This window comes from Gallinula chloropus (genome assembly GCF_964237585.1).
Source record: "Gallinula chloropus genome assembly, chromosome: 3".
NCBI classification, from domain to species: domain Eukaryota; kingdom Metazoa; phylum Chordata; class Aves; order Gruiformes; family Rallidae; genus Gallinula; species Gallinula chloropus.
Window position 1 is genome coordinate 54963076 of NC_140087.1, and position 21673 is coordinate 54984748.

Here is a 21673-nt window from a genome sequence, read left to right on the forward strand (position 1 = left end):
GTATGGGCTTTCCCCAGTCTTGTTTTGGTGTCTTCTATGAACCCTAAAGAAGCACTGCACTAGTCACAGTGGAGATGAGGGACATACGCTAAGGCTGATATTTGCATTTTCCTAAAATATGCCAGTAGCACTTGGAAAAGCATCAATGTGATTACTGCGTTCACATGCCAAAAATGCCACAAAATTTTGATTTTTCCCATCAGCTGGAAACAGAATATTTCACACAGCTATGAACATTATGCAAGTTTTTTAGATTTCAGAGCAGCAGACTTGCTCCATTCACCTGTGACACTTCAAGTCAGGGGCCCTAACCATCATGAAAACGAGAATCAGCTTCCTACCAAAACCCAGAAAGGTAATGCCTGTGTCTAAGGAAGTGAGTAAAGAAGGTGGGTAACAGATTCTTCTGCACTTAAAGCTGGCCAGTGGAATAGTTGAAGCAAAGCTACATGTGCGGAAGCCAGCAGTTATCTCAAAGCACATTTAAGATCCTTCTCATAGTTTGCTTTACAGTTAGATGAAGAGGTTCATTTACGTAGGTTCCAAATACTCCTTTGTTTTTCTTCAGACGTGCAAGTCGCCTTCTTTTATTGCAGTTTCTTTCTCTCTTTCTTTTTTTAATCTCTGTTACAACACCTAGAGACCTTCAGGCATGGGTGCCTTCAAATTAAAATTTATTATTAATCACTCAGGTATTAAATTCAATAAGTCAGTTGTTCCTTGATTTACAGGCTCAGCCCGCCCCCGCTGAAGATTCCTTTAAGGACTGCCAATCATTAAAGGCTACCAATTCTGTAATGAACTGAATTACTCTGTAAATAAATATTTATGTTTTTAAATACATTATTTTTGTTGAATGCGACTTCAAAGTCCTTTGAATAAGAAACGTGCAAAGCTTGTCTCCCTAAATATGCTCTGAAAAGAAAGCAGGACAATGGAAAGAATAATATAGTGATCTCAGAGGGAGGGGTCCAAGCTTTCCAAAGCAATTCTGCTGTCAATGGTTTGGTACAGAACAGCTGCATATGAAAAGCAAAACCTCAGCATTTAAAGCCAACGCCCTGCTTTTCAACAGACAATGATGGGCATCTTGGATAAAAAAAAAAAAGAAAAGAAAAAAAAGAAAAAAAGAAAGAAAAAAACCTTCTGCAACAAGTAAATGCTATCAAAGATATCTGAATCCTGATGAGGAAACATTCAAAGGCAAATTGCACCTATTTTGCCAAGCATATATTTTGAAAGCTTATAGGGTGCAGCAGTGCAAACAGTAAAAGGCAAGGAATCAGTGGAACAAAAATGTACTTCATTTCTGCCTGGACTCTGCTACCTGGAATTGCAGGCTCCATCCACATGTCTTGCTGCATTATCTCGCTGAACTGTTTAGCTGTACTGACATGTATATTATTATTAGACTTTAGAGCTAATGGCCCAGGGCGATAAGAAAGGCTGTTTTGCTTAAACCCATATGTGCAAATTCAAGGTAGGCCACGCTGCACTGGATCACAGTCAGAAGCTTTTCTTTATAACTACAAAAGGTCAGAGGCTTAAAGTCTGCTTTCAAACCTGCCAGGGAAATGCAGTACCTACTGCGGTGTAACAGTCCGGCCAGGCATAGCCCAAGCTGCAGGGAAGAAGCCACGCTCGGGTCTCAGCTGCATGTACCACACTGACTGCGAAGGCCAGGAGTCACCGCAAGCCTCCGCCCGCGCGCGGGAAGGCGGGATCTGGGCCCGCAGGATCTGGGCCCGCGCGCTCGCAATTAACACCAGGATTTTGTATTACCAGCAACCACTTCGCTGAAAGCAATTATTTCTTGCCAGGGACATCAGATGGGAAACCGGTACCAGGGACAACAGAGTTAAAGACAGATGGCAAAGAGGGGTGGGATTCATCTTGTCCAACATTCACTGATTTCTCAAGTTTTCCAAAAAAAAAAAGGAGCCTGCATTCTAGAACATTCTAAGAAAACCAATTCCTAAAAAATGTCTAAAAATTAGTTTTCTAGGTTCCTTCAACAAGGAGGAGAGAGAAGTATTTTCAGAGGTTTTTTAATCTTACATATCTTAGATATCTGTTTGAGGAGGAGATCTATTATTGTCTGGAAATGCTTATGTATCTCTCCTAACCCTGAGGTGAAGCCTTAAGCTACACACTGAACTTTGAAACAGCAGACGTGAGGTAAAATGTTACCCACACTAAGAGCAAGGAAAATATTACATTAAAGTTAATTCTAACATGGTTTACTGAGACTTAAAATTCTCAGTTTTGTCGGCAGCCTCTATACAGTTTTGAGTTTTGCAGACATCAGCTAAAATATTAAGGGCCACCTTCACAGTTGCTGTAAGCTACAACAGGAAAATGAGGCTGATAAGCTTGTGCAAGCTTACACCAGATGGGGTCCAATCAATACTAAAACCAGTATAAATACTGTCTTCAGCTGGGTTTCTAAACCCTCTACTGTCATTTCTTAGAAAGACAGGTAACTCAGGCTAGATTTTTTTTTTTACAAGTGTCATTTTACAAATGTCACCAGCTGAGAAGCATCAGTGGAAAAATCAAACGCAAAGCAGTAAACACCAGAGTGCAATAGCCATCACTATTTAAAATGGGTTGACAAGCCTAAAATCCATCAGTAGTGCTTAGAACTCAGCAAAAGTGCAAACAGTCCAATTGTAACAATAGCTGCAGAGCTTCTGCATAATAATTCATAGAGGGAAAAAATTATATTTTTGACCAGAAAATAATGTTACAAGTAAAACATTTGCTGCCAAATCACACAGTTCATGAATATGAGGACAAGTTTTGGGTGTGTCATGGTATTATAATTTCTATGCAATGAGCATTGAATAGTCTTGGTCACAAAACGCTCGAGTTCACAATGAATGTCAATACATTGAAATTCTACAAAAACTCAGGTGCCATTTCTTCCTGAAGGTTTAAAATAAAGATTTACTCTTTGAAAAGTATAATTCAAAGAAGCTGGCATATGTATTCTAAGTTTGCCTTGTTTATTTAGCCTTATCTAAATATATATATTGAATGTTTCTATACTAGTAGTGCTTGGGTATCGAAGGTACACTCACTCTCAAAATAATGCCTATTCACAGTTCATGAATGATTAATAACTTTATCGTAAAGTCAGCACGATGCCTATCTCAAGTCAGGGTTATCTCGCAGTGTTCTGTGTAGGTGAGCTTTAAGTCCTAACTTGCAATAATCACAAATGCTTTAATCATGACCTGCCAACCCCTGTTGTCCCTCCACTGCATTTTTGCTATGCACATGGAAGTTGTCAGACTGGTTCAAACTACTGGTCTGGTCAGGCCAGCTTAATGGCGCCGTCATCAGTCGGTACCAGATAGCACAGAATCACAGAACGTCAGGAGTTGGAAGGGGCCTTGAAAGATCATCTAGTCCAACCCCCCTGCCAGAGCAGGTCACCTATATTAAATCACACAGGAACAAAGCCATAAGAAACAGGTAATCACGCAAAAATGATCTATCAAGAGCTTTTTGTTCCTCTCCCTAGCTGTGTACGAAAACGTACAACACACATCATCACTTGGCCAAGGTCTTGCCATTTGATAACAGACGGTGTGCTAAGGGACAGAGCTAGTGGTAAGAAGGCAGGCTGAAAAGCCAGACAAAAGCTGGGGTTCGAAGTGTTGTGATGCACCTCAAAGAAAACCTGTTAAGAAAAGCAGCTGGATGTACCAGCTTTCCTCCTTAAGACAGCAAGTACGGAGTCGAAGTGTACTTGGTCCTGGTAAACTGCATGTTTAGTGTTTAGTCAAAACCTATCTCAAGAGGCAATTGGATAAAAGACAACAACTGAGAGGAACACGAGGTTCCAGGAAGATTTCTGCACAGATTTCCAAGACCAGCCCAGAGGGAACTTTTGCTGTGTCTCTGGGCTGCACATTTTCCAGTGTAGCACTATAAACTTGTTAAACGTCTCACCACCATTCTGCATTAAAGTAGGGATTTTATGGAAAGTATAATGCAATATATATAACATAATGCAACTTTGAGAATATCAAATGTGGATGTTTACTTCAGAGAGTCCTCTGACTCTCCTACACCTTTCTTTGCCTTTGCCTTCACTCATCCATCACAGTTTTCTTCCTCTACTTGAGCATCTCTCCTACTTCTGTTTGTGACTTCACTCAGCTGACTGGAGTTGGTATTTCTCCCAAGTAGGAGAACTTGTAAAGTACGGGTAAAATGAAGTGCAGATTAGGTGTGTAAAACACAATTAAAACTCAGACATTTAAAGAGATGACACCTGTGGGTTTTGTTTGTCCCTCACCTTCTTAAAAGAAAAGACCATCATCACCCCAACTTCAAATTCTTCCCTTTTAGATATAAAACTAACAGTAGGCAGAAACTACTTTACATCAGTGTATTGAATGCTGTGGTGTTTCAGCTATGCCAGCACAACTCCTGTGGTAAAACATGCATGTGTAGACAAGCCCTTTGAAAAGTGCTGTAAAACCTGTTTAGGTCAAATCAGCCAGGTTTCTACAGGAAAAAAAACAAACCAGCGTCTCTTGCAACAGCAAAGCACATAAGTACTGCTATTTTATTGCAATTTACTCAATTCAGGCGCCAGATGGTTTCACAGAGAAGTAACAACCAGAACCATTACCAATTCTGTGCATCTGTTTGCTTTATAGCGTAGTTCTGACCAGGTTTGCTCTTCTACTAGATTTGAAATGGAATCAGAGGACAGTGGTAACTTCATTTAGGATTTTTCAGTTTCTCAAAGGAACAAACTACATGATGTTATGCATTAGTCCTCTTACTATATGACTCAGAAGACTATCAGAGACCCTTCACACTAACATGTAAGGTAGACTGCTGTGAACCTCACGGCACCGAACAATCATTTTCCCTTTCCTCAGTTTATAAAGATTTTAGATCCACAATATGGTTTTGTTCCTTATCCTTCAGAAAACATCATGATGTTATAATTTAAACAGATCATCCTCTGTTCATTCAAGTTTAGACCTCATTTATCTCAGTTGGCCATGCATATGAATTGGGAAGTAGTAAGACTGCTTCTTACTCACAGAATTACAGAATGCTAGGACTTGGAAGGGACCTTGAAAGATCATCTAGTCCCTGCCAGAGAAGGATCACCCAGACTAAATCACACAGGAACACATCCAGGTGGGTTTTGAATGTCTCCAGAGAAGACAGCCTCTCTCCACAGCCTCTCTGGGCAGTCTGTTCCAGTGCTCTGTCACCCTCACAGTAAAAAAGTTCCTCCTTACATTCACATGGAATTTCTCATGCTCAGCTTGCACCTACTGCCCCCTGTCCTATCGCTGGCCATCACCAAGAAGAGCCTGACTCCATACTCCCGGCTCTCACCCTTTACATATTTATAAACATTAATAAGGTCACCTCTCAGTCTCCTCTTCTCCAAGCTAAAGAGGCCCAGCTCCCTCAGCCTTTCCTCATCAGGAAGGTGCTCCACTCCCTTAATCATCTTGGTGGCCCTGCGCTAGACTCTTTCAAGGAGTTCTCTGTCCTTCTTGAACTGAGGGGCCCAGAACTGGACACAACATTCCAGGTGTGGTCTCATCGGGGCAGAGTACAGGGGGAGAGGGACTTCTCTTGACCTACTAACCACACCCCTACTCAACTACTCTGGACAGCAAACCTAGTGCAAGACAAGTTACATGTACAAAGCAGTGAGGCCTGGGAGCAGTACTGGATTCTCACTGCCTCTCCTATTATCAACACTGGCAAGATTAGGGACTGCATGTGGCGTAAGAAAGAAGTTCCTAAGAGGTATTGTGGTAATTTGATCCAAAACAAGAGAAAGAGGTGGAAGTAAGAGGCGGGAATCTAGTTTATTCGATGTATTAGAGCTACCTTGTTTCTGAATTAGAGCTGTCATGCAAGGCTTTGATTAATCTTACTTAGGGAAGATTCAAATCGCATCTCCACCTAATTTGCCTAATTCTCCTGAATGCTCCTGTGTAGACTTGCCTTTAGTCCCAGTTCCTTCCCAGGTTTGTTTCTGGAGTGAACAGTTGTGTTTCCTTTCCCATTTTGAGCTGTAGCCCAATGTACTACTGTCAGGTTACACAGGAGCTTGTGAAGTTGATGTGTCAGCTAAGCTATGGTAACTGTTCCAGGGAAGGCTGCAACAAAAATGAACTAATCCAATCACACTTAGTTTGTTATGTCTGCATAAACATTATTGGTCCTGATCTCTAAACTTTGATCTAGACACACATACTTCTCCTAGAGCTCTCAATAGCACAACTTGCTTGAGGAAAAGATAAAGTTTTCAGAGGATAATTTAGCAATCTTGAAGGAGAATATGAAAACAAGCCAAAACTTTCTTTCTTCCAGTGCAATATGAGAGCAAAGGCACAGGCACAGAAAAAACAAATGTGCCATTTCACTGTGTGTTCATCACTGCTGAGGCAACTTGGGATCAAGCATTGTGGTAATATTACAATATCAACATAAATAGTTCTACTTATACTAAGCACAATTCCTTTTCCTGATTCGGGGCACAGTGACTCAGTGTGCTGAGGAGGCAAACCCTTTCCTCATAGTAAAAGTGTCAGGTAAGTTGTGGTGGAAAAGAAGATCTTTAACCATCCATTGAACTGTGTGTTCTGGCCAATGTAAAACTAAATAGATCACCTGGATGATTGAATTATGGCTATCACACTGCTAATCTGAGTGTCTGATTCTGCTCCTTTTAGGCACCTCATCCTACAGCACTGCCTGTAATAAAAGGAAGTGCAACAAAGTGTGAATAAGATCATGAAAAAAATTAAAGATGTAGAAAAAAATAATTCCACAAGTAACAGTGACAAGGCAAAGGTTTCATTTATGGATGTAGAGGCAGAACAAAGAGGACAATTCAGAGTAGAAATATGTACCTTCACTGTTGACAATTATTGAAGCAGTTCCAGTAGCAGCATCTGTAGTCTGACCTACAAATGCTAAGAAAGGGAAAAGTTACAGCATGCATTAGTTCAATACATTACTTTCAACCAATAGCATGTGATGCAGTTTAATTGAATTAAATCTAAAATGAACCCATAACCTCCAGCAATTTAAAAATGCTAATTACTCTTTCATGTGCAACAATGCCAGAGAAGCTAACAACAACAAAAAGTGTTAATTTACACCCACAAAACAGAAATGTGAGTCCAACATTCTTTAATTTGGCTCCATCTCTGCTGCAGAGAAAGCATGTTATTTATACAGCCTTCTTAGGCACTCGACTCCTACATGGAAGTACTTCTTTTATGCAGTGAAACAATAGAGTCTAGGCTGGAGAAAACTAAAATATTAAAACAGCACAGCATTTAATTCTGTGTAGATTTGCATTTCAGCAGTAATATTAATGTGCTACGAAGGCAGTGGTGAGGCTATATGTTTCCTCTTGGGATTATTATTCAGATAAATTAGCTAGAAGTGAGGCTGGCAGCACTGACTATTATAAAGATTATTCCATATTTACTGCTATAAGAACCTGTTTTCAGCTGTCAGCAAATTTGTCAAAGATTAACCAGTGGTCTGAAACTTTCTATGAAAGGTGGGGTTATTTTAGGTAGAAGTCTAGTAGAAGACTGTCAAAAAATTTGAGGGGTTTGGGGTTTTTTTCCTCCAAAGAACTGTATTTGAGAAAAAGCTACTATTTTATTTGAGAGACACTCTTGTGACCTTTTGTTTATGAAACTAGGTGTTCTAACATTTTGGAACATGGACTCGATGCTGGGCAAAACTTGGCTATGCCTTTCATGGCCAGTTTAAAATTCTGCTCAGATTTGAACAAGGCTGAAACAGTAGATAGCATCACGCAGTTTTGCTGAAGGATTGCAGGTACTCGGCCTGGAGGTGGCCTTATCTAGCTCAGAGTTACAAGGGTCAGAGCAGAACTTTCTTTGCTTCTTTTCACTGTGATCTAGGTCTGCACACTGAACTGAAAGCAGAGAACTTGCATCTTCTGTGTTCTCAATTGCTCTCCCTATAGAAAATAAGCATCAGGAGTAGCAAGCTGCCCAGTTCAAATGCAAGAGAGGGAGTAACACGTTGGTAAAGGTCTAAATGACCTAGTAGCTGATAGGTTGTGGAAGACAGGAAGACTGGGAAAGGGGAAAATGATGAAAGAGAATGGAATTGAAAAGGGCTAAGGAAACAGAAAAGCAACATAAAGATGACATAGGACAACAATCCAAGATATGAAAGTTGGCAGAAGGGGCATTATGGCAAGGATTTTCATTCAGTACCCAGTATCCATATGATCACGGCTAGTCGAGGATTAAACTCAGATGAAAAGCCAGAGACTGAAATAGTAAAGTCCTAAGCAAAAAGTCTGTGCATGCTGAATCACCCTCGCCTCCAAATCTTGGAATGCAAGTGGGGATCCCAGACCAGCCTCACCAGCAAGACATGCTATCTTCCTCCAGGGCTGATCACCATAGGGGATGACAATCTAACACCATTCTGACATATTTTCAAGTGAAACTGGCACCTTGGACCTAAACGTTCAAATCCTTCAACTGATCTAACTAGACATGTATATACATTTGTGAACTATTTAGATGCTCTACTGATAGGCACAATGAAAAACCCCACAAAATACCAGTAGTTCTGTCTTTTAAGCAGGATTTGAATAATGCAGTAAATGGAGCTTGTGGCTGCACATTAAACAGAAAAGATAAACAGAATATTGAATTGCCACTTAATGACTACATCTGTCCATCCTTGTCCACCCTGAAGGAGACAAGTCATGTAGACAAAAATGTGTCTACCTAGTTAAGTAGCACACAATTAGAGAGAATTAGGGGTATAAAGGTGCAAAGACACTAGAATATTGTGAATCCTTAATTCTCCCTTTTCCTGAAAGCCTTTTAACATTGATTTTTGTGTGTATGTGTGTTAACAAACATCAGCTGCAGTCGCTAAAATGAAAACACATGTCACTTCACAAAACAGAGGTGAAAAGTACTGAGTTGACAAATGCATTTCTACTCTATCCCTCCTCTCCCAACATGAAACTGAAAATGAATAATCAGACTGGATTTTTTCATTTCTCACCAGGCATTACCATCTCTAATGCCAGCCTAAACAACTGCACAACAGCAAGTTATCTTCAGGTGACTTGCACTGCTGTAATCACCTGAGATTTAGAGGTAATAAAAGTACATTTTGTTATAAGTGGTACAGCTAAATTCAGAAGTCCCATATTCTCATTCAATCCTGCCAGCTGTATCAAAACAATTATTCATAGTTCTGAATGGTAAAACATAACCAATAAGGCCATAAAATAAGAAAACCTCCACTACCAATTTTTAAAGCTTAAAATTAATACAAAAGACTTCTTTAAAGTAAAATTTTACCTGTAGAAATACCATTCTTCTTCAAATTTTCAACATAATCATTGCCAAATGAATCCTTCCCAACCTACACAAAAGACAAGAGGATTGGTTTTCTCTACAGGAAGGTGAGAGGATACATCATGTTTAGACAACAGAATGCTCTAATGTAATTTGAGTACAACACTTCCTGTTTTGCCGGACTTTGCCTTACTAATGAACAAATAATAAAGTCATAAATAATAGTTAAAATGTATTAAAGGTATCAATAGAATTAATAAACAACAGGAATAGCGTTTCACAGTTTTCTCCTCCTCTATTATAAAATTGCCCCCTATACTCATGTTGCTATATTCAAGTTCCATTCTCTTTCAACCACTGTGTTCTCTTCACACTGATGCTTTCTGGGGATTGTAAAATCTGGAAGTGTACTGAGCTATTCAGCTTCAAACTGAAAGCATTTATAACAGCACTGGTGTCCTTCTTAATTGTAGCTCGTACTTTGAATTTCCTACCTCAAGTTTCCTTAGGGGAAAACTATCCAACTGTGGGGTATGGGATAGAAAGTGACAATAAACACGGCATCACTGATTTCTATAAATCTCAGTACCAAATGTACTGTTTACAAATTCAACGTTTTTTGTTTGCTTTATGCAGCAACAGCAGATCAAGTTGAGTTAGGGAGTCAAGCTATGCTCTATTGTTTTTCTAACAGCAAGTTAAAGACCTTGTAATTTCAGCTCCACTAATCCTTTTAGCTGAACAGAACTCTGCTTGCTGTTTATTCAGACTAATAAACAATTGTTTTTGTTACATTACATAAGCTGAACAAAGGAGATGAGGTATATAGAGAAAAAAAATGGTATAACTTGCTTAATGTCAAAATAGCATTTAAAGTATATTTATTACGCCAACATAGCTTTTAATTTACCACTTTACGCCTATGTCTTCAGCATGTACAGTATGTGCTCTCTTTTCTAAGAGTAAGTTGTGTATCTGAACAGTGCCAACGACTTACCAGTGCTACAGAACTATTTTTACATGAGGAAAGAAAAAGAAAATCTTTTACATTAGAAGCCAATTCAAGATCCTGGTCACAGTTTAGACAACAAGGGAGTTTAGCCTTGAAAAAAGAAGAGTGAGAGGGGATCTTATTAATGTTTATAAATATCTCAAGTGTGGGACACTGGTGGAATCAGCCAGCCTCTTTTCAGTGGTCTGTGGGGACAGGACAAGGGGCAGTGGCTTCAAGTTGGAGCACAGGAAGTTCTGCACCAATATGTAGAAGAACTGTTTCACAGTGAGGGTGACAGAGCACTGAACAGGCTGCCCAGGGGGGTTGTGGAGTCTCCACCTCTGGAGATATTCGAGACCCACCTGGACGCCTCCCTGTGCGACCTGTCCTGGGGAGCTGCTTTGGCAGGGGGAGTGGACCTGATGATCTCTTGAAGTCCCTTTCAACCGCTATGATTCTGTGACCTACCTTTCATAAACCAGCACTAAATAGCTAATGGTGTATTTGAGTTACTGGAAGCACAAAGCAGTCGTGTCTATTGCCTGCTGTTACAAATGTGTCAGTTGATGACTTTAGGAAGCTCGGGGAAGGCACAAGTACTACCTAGTGACTACAATAACCAAATCCCATGATTCAGAATTCTAAAATTTAAAGTGCCATGGATGGATGAGCCATGTTTTGAAACACACTTTCATTTCCTACAATCTATAAGGGATTTTTCTAAAGCATTATTAGGCATGTTCCCAGTCTTCTACCAAAGGAGGACAGCAATTTAGGTCAAAACAGTCTAACCAGATGGAACGTTCCTCCAGCACATGGAAAAAAAAAAACCCAACCCAACATTTACTTTGGTCACTGTGTTATTCACTGTTTGCATATTAGAATATTTCTGTATCTTTGACTACTCCCAGCTTGCCAGACAGGGCGGGTTGTCAGAAGCTGCATCCTCCAACAGCTTTGGGCTGGATGACTGCAGCCATCTGCAATTTAAACCTGAGTCGGGCTCACCTCTGCAGACTAACAGTTAGTTGTACTTCTGGAATGCATTCTGCCTGATGGTATCACCTTCTCCCTCCCTCGCTGCTACAAAGCTTCTACAACAAATCTCAGGACTTGCTCAGTTATTTCAGCAACAAAACATTTCATAATCATTTTCCAAAAGCTCAACTGAAACTTCCTTCCTTCAGCTCCGGGTTCTAGATAACTGACAGACAGGCATCCCTTATTGTTCAACTGTCAAATCAACTGAGATCAGCCGTGGTACTTTTGCTCACAGCGAGGCATCTCTGTGCTGGAGGGATGCCCTTGGAGTGGTCTCCATGGAGGTCCTTTTCCTCTGGAAACTTTTTTTCCTTGTTAGTTCATCAGCATCCAACCCAGTTAATCCTACTGCATTTGAAGGGCTTATCTTTCCATTCAGGCTTTACCCCCAAGGAAGACAGACTTGGTTTAGATTAAAGGCATATTTACTGACCATGTCAAATTATATAACATAGTTTTAAATATTTCTTGCTTTTGCTCAGATCCTGCTAGATGGACTACTGGGTACAGGGAAAAATAAATGCCTTATGCTGCTGACCACAGAGCATTGTATATGCTGAAATAGCATTTCTTCTTTCTTGAGCTCTTAACAACAATAGCCATTTGTATAAGCATTATGGTCACATACTTTGCATATTAGAATGAGCAGAATTACATTGGCATTTTTCAGTTTGGGTTTTCCCTGCACACTATCATGTTTTCCACATGGAGGTAGGGGAGCTGGCTGGCATCATAGCAGGCAAAATTCTGGCAGCTTAGAGAATTAAACTCATCTATACCTGAAAATTAATTACAGCAAAACCACATACCTCTTGACAATTGTGTGTTTAATCTGTTCTATATGGGGTTGGGGGGGGGTTCGTGTTTGAGGTTTTTTTAAAGAGTGTTTACTCCTTTTCTGGCTTAGGGAATTAAGCAGGTGCTAAAGACAAGTATAAAGTAGTAATATAAACTGAAAAAACAACTGAAGATATCCATCATAATCTGGTCTGCATCTCAGATAAAGCTATATTCCTACAATGAAGCGAGGCTTCAGGCTTACAGCATTTCAACTTACATTTGGTTTACAGATCATCTAAAGAAAGAAGACTACATATAATATAATATAATAATATAATACTTCCTATTTCTAAGTAGGACTCAAAAGCAGCTGGGGCTTCAGTAGAATGCAAGATCAGACTAGTGGCATCAATGTCCAGTGAGGATCATTCCAAATTGCTTGTCAGAAGTAAAGCAGGACTTTTTCTAGCACATACAATGTCTTTCAGACCAACATCCCTCCACCATCTTAATCTAGGAGGTTTAAGAGAATTGTTTAACAGACACTACCAAAAGATAAAAAAAAAATTGGGAGTGTTCAGAATCTCTCAAGACCACTGTGCATTTTTCAGTACTGCAACAGGGTTCTTGTACAAACATGAGTGATCAGTGTATTCACTTAGATCCTTCAGTTCCCTGGCAGCAAACCTGTAGATTTCTGTGAACAACTGTCTGTATTGTCTTTTTGGAGTGGCAGCTATTCCATCAGTACACCAGGTTACTGCACTAAGCAAACTGGGGAGGGGAGTTTATGACTGATACTGTGATACACAGTGATAACCCAGGGGAGCCTCTCACACAGACATCCAAGACAGAAAGCAGAACACTTCTTGAATTTCTACTACTCAAACTCAGTACTTGAATTCCACATTAAAATCCACAGCATTCTGCGGCATCTCTAGTCAAAACTCCCTCTCTCAAACCCTCACCAGACAGTCACTGTCTCTCTTCTGCGTTTTAAAGCTCTGAGGTATGAAGAATGCCTTGGCACCTGATCTGAGATGTCTACCTCTGCTCCTGTTGAACGCATCCACTGCCTGAAGTACAGTTCTCGTAAGAGGATGCCACATTCCAGAAGAACGCCCATCTTGTATTAACACTGATTCCACTCCCTGAACCTCAGACTGGAGAAATAATTATTGCAGCTGTACTGGATAAAAAAATGTTGGGAATTACAACCAAAACAAAAGCATGTTACTGAGCACAGAGTCTGTGTGAGAGGGGAAAACTGGCTTTAAAGAACCACTGAATACTTAAGATGACTTGTTAAAAGAAGTCAATCATGATGGCTCATTATTACCTGACTTCATAGTTTACTCAGCAAGAAACTTTATACTACATCCCACTGACTTATGCAGATGTAAGACTGTACTGCTATGAGACTATTTTGTGAGGCTATAAAGTGCATTTTTAATTTTAAGTGTAAATATTAACTTTTAAAGCTAAAAAAAAAAGAATTAAAAGCACCATCATTTATAGATGTAAAGAGTCATTCTCTGGTGTTTCTTTTCTCCAATAAATAAACATAAGAGAGAGAGAAAGCAAGAAGACTCGGTTTTACTGAAATAACATAACTATGATTTTCAAAAATAATTAGAAATTATAGTAACTGATAAATTTTATTAGGAATGCAAATGCTTCCAGCAACATGTATATACTGAGCAAAGGCTAGACCATTAAAAAAAATAAAACAAAATTCACACTTTCAGTGGAAAAAAACCCTTTAACATTTAGCAGGAAATGTTAGCAGGGAATTCATTGCCAGTTCATCTTGTACTTGAATCGTTCTTGAATGCAAAGATGATCAGCTACACACTATATTACAGAAGCACAAACATTGCCAATAAAAAATTCCACACTCTAGAATAACTAGTGATAATGACCCACAGATATCCTTACAGGTGTAATAATTTAGGATCATAGTTACCATTCTTAAGCCTAAACATCGGACTGTAAAACCAGTGAGAAAAGCTTCCTGGAGATGTTTTCAGTACCTCTCCAAAAACCCCTAACAGACAATAATCCAACAAATACAGCATCCTCCCCACCTATGGCAATAAGTATGTCCAGTCGGTTTGAAATTTCAGCTACAGTTAGCACAGGACAGACAATAACTCTACAGAGAGAGAAAAATTTGATCTTAACCTTAGTAATGATCATTCAAAACTTATAATGTTTAATGACAAAAATCAAAGAAAAACATTGTAAGAATATAGCATCTGCCAAGCTGAATCAGCCCATGGTCTGTGAGCCAGTTTTTATAACTGCTGTATAGCAGACGTTTCAGAAAAATGGGTAAAAAAAATATCCCATGGCATGCAAAGGTGCTAGAATTTGGATGTGAACATCTCATCCTAATCTCGAGTAATTAGATAATGATTTAACCCTTGAAGCACAAAGTTTTACCATTCCTTCTCAGATTTCTTACTGGCTTGTCAATGTCTGATTTCAGATTGACTATAGTGCTTAGCACCTGAATGTCATTAATGAAGTCCTGATCATCGTGACAGTAGGCAGCATAAAGAGGAGGGGCTAATCAAGATTACTTGAACACCTCAAATTCTTGCCAGTCCTCTTTTCCATGGTGCATCAATCTAAGTTTTGCAATCTTTCTTTATATGAAATTTTCTGCCAGATCTCTAGCCAACTAGTCTTTGGTTCTGGCAGTGTTCTTAAAACAGCCTCCTCCGTGCTTAAATTTATAGCTGAAATAAGGAATAGAAAAGGGAATTAGAGGGATTAAAAAAACAAACAACTCAAAAACTTTTCAGTAAATCACCTAAAGGTTTACTGGAATTTGCATGAACATTTAGTTCAGCTGTAATCCAAGAGTAAGTCAGTGCTTACCTTGCAGATCAACGAGGTCTTGGCCCCAAGGCGAGCAGACTGGACACACTGGTTGGCTCCTTTCCCACCAAAACCAATGAAAAACTTATGTCCAAGGATAGTTTCTCCAGCTTTTGGCAATCGCGTTGTGAGGCTATTCCAATTTAAATCAATATTTACATATTATTAGTGACTGAAAATAATAAGCATCTTCAAAATCAGAGTTACATTCTTACAATCCTAAATGGTCCAACAGCCAAACAGTGAAACTGAAAAAGACTCAAAAACCCTCTTAAGGTCCCTACTCCACATCCCACCAGTTTAAGTTTATTCCTTCGAAGCCACCCAGTCAAGCTTCTTGTTTATTACTCAAGAGAGGGATTGCATTTCTTTTGCTCGTGTTTCATGTTCCTACAGGAAAAGAAGCACTTGATCCCTGGCTGGGATTCCCCAGCACTAACTCAATACAGATAAATAATAAATCTATAGGTCTCACCACTCATGTCGTTTTACTGTAACATTCAGCTCAAGTTTACATATTTAATTTCATTACATCTAATTATACCTTCTTGAAGCACCCTAAGTCATTTCTCACGTTGTTGGTGTTCACACCCCTCAACCTTGTAGATTGTTATCAAAACCTTCCTCCCCTCTGCTGTCACTCAGGCACGCTGTACATATTTAACTTTTTTTCCTTTTTAAGTTTTTCTCTTACAAATCAGGCTTTACAAATTCTCAGCATGTTGCTGTTTCTTGAGTGCACTCCAATTACATTTCCATCTTCTGGGGATGAGTGCCCAGAACCAGATGCACTAATACAAGTGGAGACCCATCAGGGGTGTATTCTAGTTTCATTTCCATTTTGGAAAAAAATAAAACAAAGCTGTAATTTTGTTAACCCTACTAGATGCTTTGCTATCTCCAGCAACATTTGAAAGGAAGGAAAGACACTGCTGAGACTGTGAGGAACATTTTCTCTGAATGCAAAAGGCTAGCTTACTTTTCCCATTCCTATTAAAATACAAAACTCAAAGCTGTGCTTACAACACTTAGATTACCAAAATTTCTTCCTCCTCAAGCCATACATTCCAGGCATGAGGTTTAAAAACCTAATTCCTTTTATCTCTTAAGCTACAAACAAATTCACAACCCAAGTGGAGGGAAAGCCTCCTACAGTGTACCAGCAACCTGTTCAGGTAGCTCAGACAGTTTTCCAGAAGTCTGCAGGAAAGAAAGAGAGGGTGGGGAAGGGGAGTCTGAAAGAACAAGAGATTAACTTCAGCTCATTCTGTCAATTTAGAATATTATCTTAACAGTAAATCTTAAAACAGCTTCAAAATTGCCAGCCCTCCCATTCAGAATAAGGTGACATGCTTCTGCACCCAAAAATCACTACAGGGAGCTTTTCCAAAAGGGCATGAAGAATGTGTGCGCCTCACTTTCTGAGTTCATGCCGTGACCGCTGGGACATACTTGTGTTTGCAGAATCTTATGGAATTCGTTACAGAGCACAGTCTGATGTGCTAAAGGAGAGAGCAAACTTTTTTCCTGCTAATTTTCAGTTCCAACATCCATCAGTCCCAAGGTTAAGGGTCATTGCATAATCAAGAAAACAGAAAATTACAACTAGTGAAGCCCAGAAAGCCCTAAACTCCCAGAAATAAAGATTTTTTTTTTCTTTGAAGGTGTGTGAGGAGGTCTGTGCTTCATCAGTAGTTAGTTTCTGGAGACACACAGGTAGGGATGCAGACTCTACACAGGGATGCTCGCTAAGAGAGTGCCCCCAATTTTAGTGTGAGGGTATGGCACCCAGCCAGCAGGTTTATTTTGTGTGTGTGACCACAGAGAAACCCCAGAAAGCTCACACATGTGGCTCAAGGCACTCATTTCCAGAGAGGCAGAGCCAAGAACTTTCTGTTGGGAAATGTTTGACCCATTTTAAACAAAAATACACCACCTTTTTAGAGGTATACTTAAGGTTTGTGTGCGTGTATATTTATATATGTGTATATATGGAAAGTGTTGCTAAGTTAAAACTGTTTGCCCACAGCAGCATCTGGCAGGTTGTTTATAACAATGAGTAACTGTAAGGTTTCAGGGAACAAGGTGTAATGAGTGTAGATAAACAATATTACTTAATGGTAACATCTATAAATTATCTCTGTTATCATCACTGGAAGCCAAAGCAGTGATGGCTGTGGACTGGAGAGTGAAGGCCACAAATCTCAGCTGAAGAAGCTGCTATTCAGCCAGTGCCAGGGCACTGCACACACGCTCATAAAATACTGTGCCATTCAGTATGGAACAGTTGTTTTACCCAGCCTTGGTAAGAAACAGTAACAGCAGCTCCTGTATAATTCCCTTCATCCACAGATCTCACTGCTGTTTAAAAAGCAGAACAACATTGTTATTCCTGTTTTGTGGGTGTGAAACTTAGGTAAGTCATTTTGTCTTTTTGTGCCTCGGGTCAGCCAAGGAGCCAGCAGAATAACCAAAAATAGAGATCCGCTCCAGCCACTCGTTCACACTGTCTTCTCATTTAAATTCTCCAGTATGAAAATGGTACCGAGTCTGAATTTATTTTCCTTCCTTAGGGGTTTTTCTCAGAGATTATAGCTTGTTCTAAATAGAAATTGTTTCCACAAAAAGCTAATATATTTTTAGAGAAAGATTAACAATTGCGACATCCCAGCAGACATCTGCTAATAGCGCTGCTCCGAGTTCACATCCATTTTCAAGAAATACGTTCAACCATACAGATTCTTGTTTTAACAGTGACCAGACCATGACTTGATTCTTCTCTCAGTTATGCTGGCATCAACATGCAGCTCCGCTGGAAGCATCACTAATTGCACTGGTGAAAAAAACAGGCTTGGTGAGATGAGAATCTGGGCCTCGATGTGGCATAACAACCGCCTGTGGGAATCAAACAGCTTGTTGAAGACGGGGAGATGACCTTTTTTTATTGTTTTGATGGAAAGGTATAAGGCAAAGGGCAAAGGATCAAGTTGGAACAGTGATTTATAATTAGCCAATTTTAAAATTGGGCTAACAGACTAGGCAAGAACATACAGCAAGTTCCTGTAGCTCACTGTAAATAAAGCCCCCACCTTATTACACTTCAGGCATGATCAACAATCCTTTCAGGGCAATTCTTCACTCCACAAGCCTATTTTTATTTTCCATCTTAACCCAATTCAGAGCACTCATCTATATATGAGCCTGGAGGTTTCACTTTCAAGGTATTCAAAAGATATTCAAGAAAATTTTTTTTGCTAACATAATGCTATTCTCCTGTCACTTAACTCTGCAACCACTAACTTTTGATTCACATCAGACAAATTTAATGAGTCTTTCAGGCTTCTGTTATGAGCAGGCAATGATGAGTAATCTGTATGATTAAGGAACCCTATAAATTCTTGGCTTATTGATGCTTCCACAAAGAATACTCAAAATAGTCTAAAAGTGATGAAACAGCTAATGTTACTCCAGAACTAGGCTAAATAAGTTAATCAGAAAAACTGTCACATGGGTTTTCAGAATTGTTGCATGAAATGTTTTGTAAGCCATTTACAACTTTGACGTAATTTGAAAACACTGCCCTGAAAAACCTGATTTAAGTTGCTATCTAACAGACTGCTCTTTGCTTAGGTGACAAATTCTGCTCAGCTTTGACAGGATAAATGGTACAAAGGATATCGAGCTCTTATGTCTTACGAACAACCCAAAATTAAATTTGAAAACCCCCAACACTTATTAGATGGGAAATAAAATTATTATATGTTTTGCAAATTGCACACCATACTAATGAATCATATTTAGAGGAAAGTTCAGAATGAAGCATCCTGGAATATTTTGGACATTACACATAATGGAATATAATCACTCAGAATTTCAACTGAGTTTTTACCAAACGGTGTTTAAATGTAAAGGGTACAGGGATGCTGCCCACGTTTGTCCACGGGAATGAAGAATCTCACATCCACTTATGTTTCAGAGGTTTGGATGAATAAAAGTACACACAGAAGAATTTCACTACTGCAGTAATTTCAACCCTCTCTTCCAGTAAGTGCATGCCACGAGTTCCCTTAAAGGCTAGAGCTGACTAGCATTTGTATTTTTAGACAGACATCCCCTTGGAAGGGATGGCATTAGAAACAGAACAGAACCCTTTACTACTGTGTTGAAGCACTGAATCAGAAGCAACTTACTGAGTCATTAATGCCCCTTTCCCTGGTATTCTGTGTTTTCATGAGAAGTTCCCATGTAAGCAGTGACTAGATCATATTCAGAGATAGAAAATCTGAAGAAGGAAGGAGGGGAAAGGGAGAGAAATATATTAGTGGTATTTGCATAAATGAATACTGAAATTAATCATGGTTTGCTTCTGATTCTTGACACCTAACCACTGTCTGTTCACTGTTTTCAACACATGGAAGTACTACAACGATGTATTATTACTCTTAGCTTAAGCTGAGGTAAAACCATCCCCTCCCCTCAGCAGCATTTTCCCACTGTTTCTCTTGCACTGCTTTTATTGCTCATAGAGCTTCCTAATTCAAAACAGTTTTGTTTCAAGGGCAATTTTAATTTGGAACAGCAAATTGGTCCAGTTTGCAGCAGTCAGGGTGGACCAGAATTTGTGGGATTTTGGAGAACATGAGGGACAGAGCAGGAGTGCCTTTGCTGGCTGGCAGCAGTACAGCCAGACTGCCCTAAGCTAATGTTGAAACTTGGACTTGGTGCTACTTTGGATGCTGAAAACAAGGAATGCTGTGTAACTAAGGTTTAATACACTTAGTTCATTAGACATACTGAAGAAAAACATAAAGTATTGGTATGTTTCTGAGAAATTAGATGGCATGAGAAAGGAAAAAGTATCTCAACATTTTTCTCCAGAATAAAACCAACCTATATTCTCATCAAGAAACTCAGAGGGAAAGAGGATTTAGACATTAGATATCACACTGAGATGATTGTCATTAACACAGCATCAATAAAAACCACCATTCAGACATTAATTTTTTTCCCCAAAGAAAGGTGAAGATCATCAAGGGTATCAAAGTCGTGGCAGAAATACTGCATTTTAAAGTGTCTTCATAAAAAGAAATATAATGTAAAGGTCTAGAATTTAGCTTTGATTCTGTTCTCTTTGAATAGCTGAACAAAACTGTCTCTTTCTACCCTCCTGGGAATTCCCTAGAATGGGGAAAATCCCTGAGAGATTAGAGTAGGTGTAACTAGCCACTGTCTAGTACATACAATTTACTCGGCTTTCATGATTCTCAGTATTGAACAAATACAAAGGAGAGAACAGTTCTTGCCTCTAACTAGGAATATTAGTACAACATTGTGGTGAAAAAGTCTCAGATCTCTTTTGGATCTGGCATAACATTTTGGTTTAGCCTTGGTCTGTTTTGTCTAGCTTAATTTTTAAAGATTTGAACATGTGCTATGGGAAAGTATCCATAACACAGAGACAAAAACCCCACAATTCTTTTCAAAATCTGATGTTCTTGACTCGTTTATGCTTTCATCCTTTTTAATAATCCAGTAAAACATTTTATAGGAAGGTAGAAAACTTCCAATATTTACAAAGAGACTACCTCAGGAATTCAGTTAACTACAGCTTGTTTTAAGTATGGGGCTAACCAGTTCTAGGTTCTTAGTCTTACTTCAGATCTTTATTGACTGAAAAAATTGTCAGGAGGCAATCAGAAACCATAGAAAAATCTGTCTTTTTTTCTCCTCCTCCCCCCTCTCCCCCACATGACAAGTTTTCCTTTTGAACATGACATGTTTTTCTTTAAAAAAAAACAAACCAAAACTTTTCAGACAATTTGAAAAATTGGTTATTGCTTCTTGGATGTTTCATGGTCTGGGTTCTCCCTCTAGCCTACAGTAATGAACAGTGTAGAAACACTACCCAAACTGGTACCAGGCAGAATAAGCAAAGCTTAAAGAACAGTCCCTTCATAGGACAGTGCTTAAAGCACAGTGGCAGAATGAGATGCAAAAGCTTTACCCCATCATCCATTCACTGATTTTCTTTTAAATCTTCGATTTTACATGATAAACAGTTTGTCACCACAACACAAAGTGAACGATGGATTGGTGCAGAGCAACAGGAATCTTTTCCATCGGTTCTGCCATCAGAGAAAATACATATTTTATCAAACATATATATATATACACACACACATACATATTTTTAAAAGAAAAACTGTTTTGCAGATCTTATTACTGAATGAGTAAACAGCTGAACTGAAACAACTGGTGAAAAACTCTAGCAGAGGAGAAAATTAAATGAATGGCTGAGACTACAGGTAGGAGGCCACAAGGCTGATACCTTCTTCTATGTACAATCACAGCCTAAATTTAAAACTTGAAGCTTTAAAAAGATTTGAAAAAAAAATTAAAATTAATCTATGTTCTGATATTTAAGCCTCAGCAAACATTCCATCATTCTTACCAAACATCTGTTTTGTATTTAAGAAAGATTGTGGAAATTTTCAAAATTACTACTCTCTAACTTTATTTGCCTCCCACGTTGTTCTTCATTGATGTCTCTCGATTATATTATTTTTGGAAGTGCAGTTACATAATTGTTTTCAAG

The 21673-nt window shown here is 39.1% G+C and overlaps 1 protein-coding gene across 1 annotated transcript in view; it reads right to left on the bottom strand.

Annotated features, from left to right (window-relative positions):
• Positions 1-21673, bottom strand: part of RBKS (ribokinase) — a gene marked incomplete at its 5' end in the record, with an annotated part of 67821 nt that overhangs the window by 33998 nt on the left and 12150 nt on the right. Inside the window, 3 exons of the mRNA XM_084261652.1 lie at positions 6912-6974; positions 9381-9444; positions 15079-15211. Of these exons, the coding sequence (XP_084117778.1) occupies positions 6912-6974; positions 9381-9444; positions 15079-15211 (260 nt within the window). The remainder of the gene's footprint in view (positions 1-6911; positions 6975-9380; positions 9445-15078; positions 15212-21673) is intronic.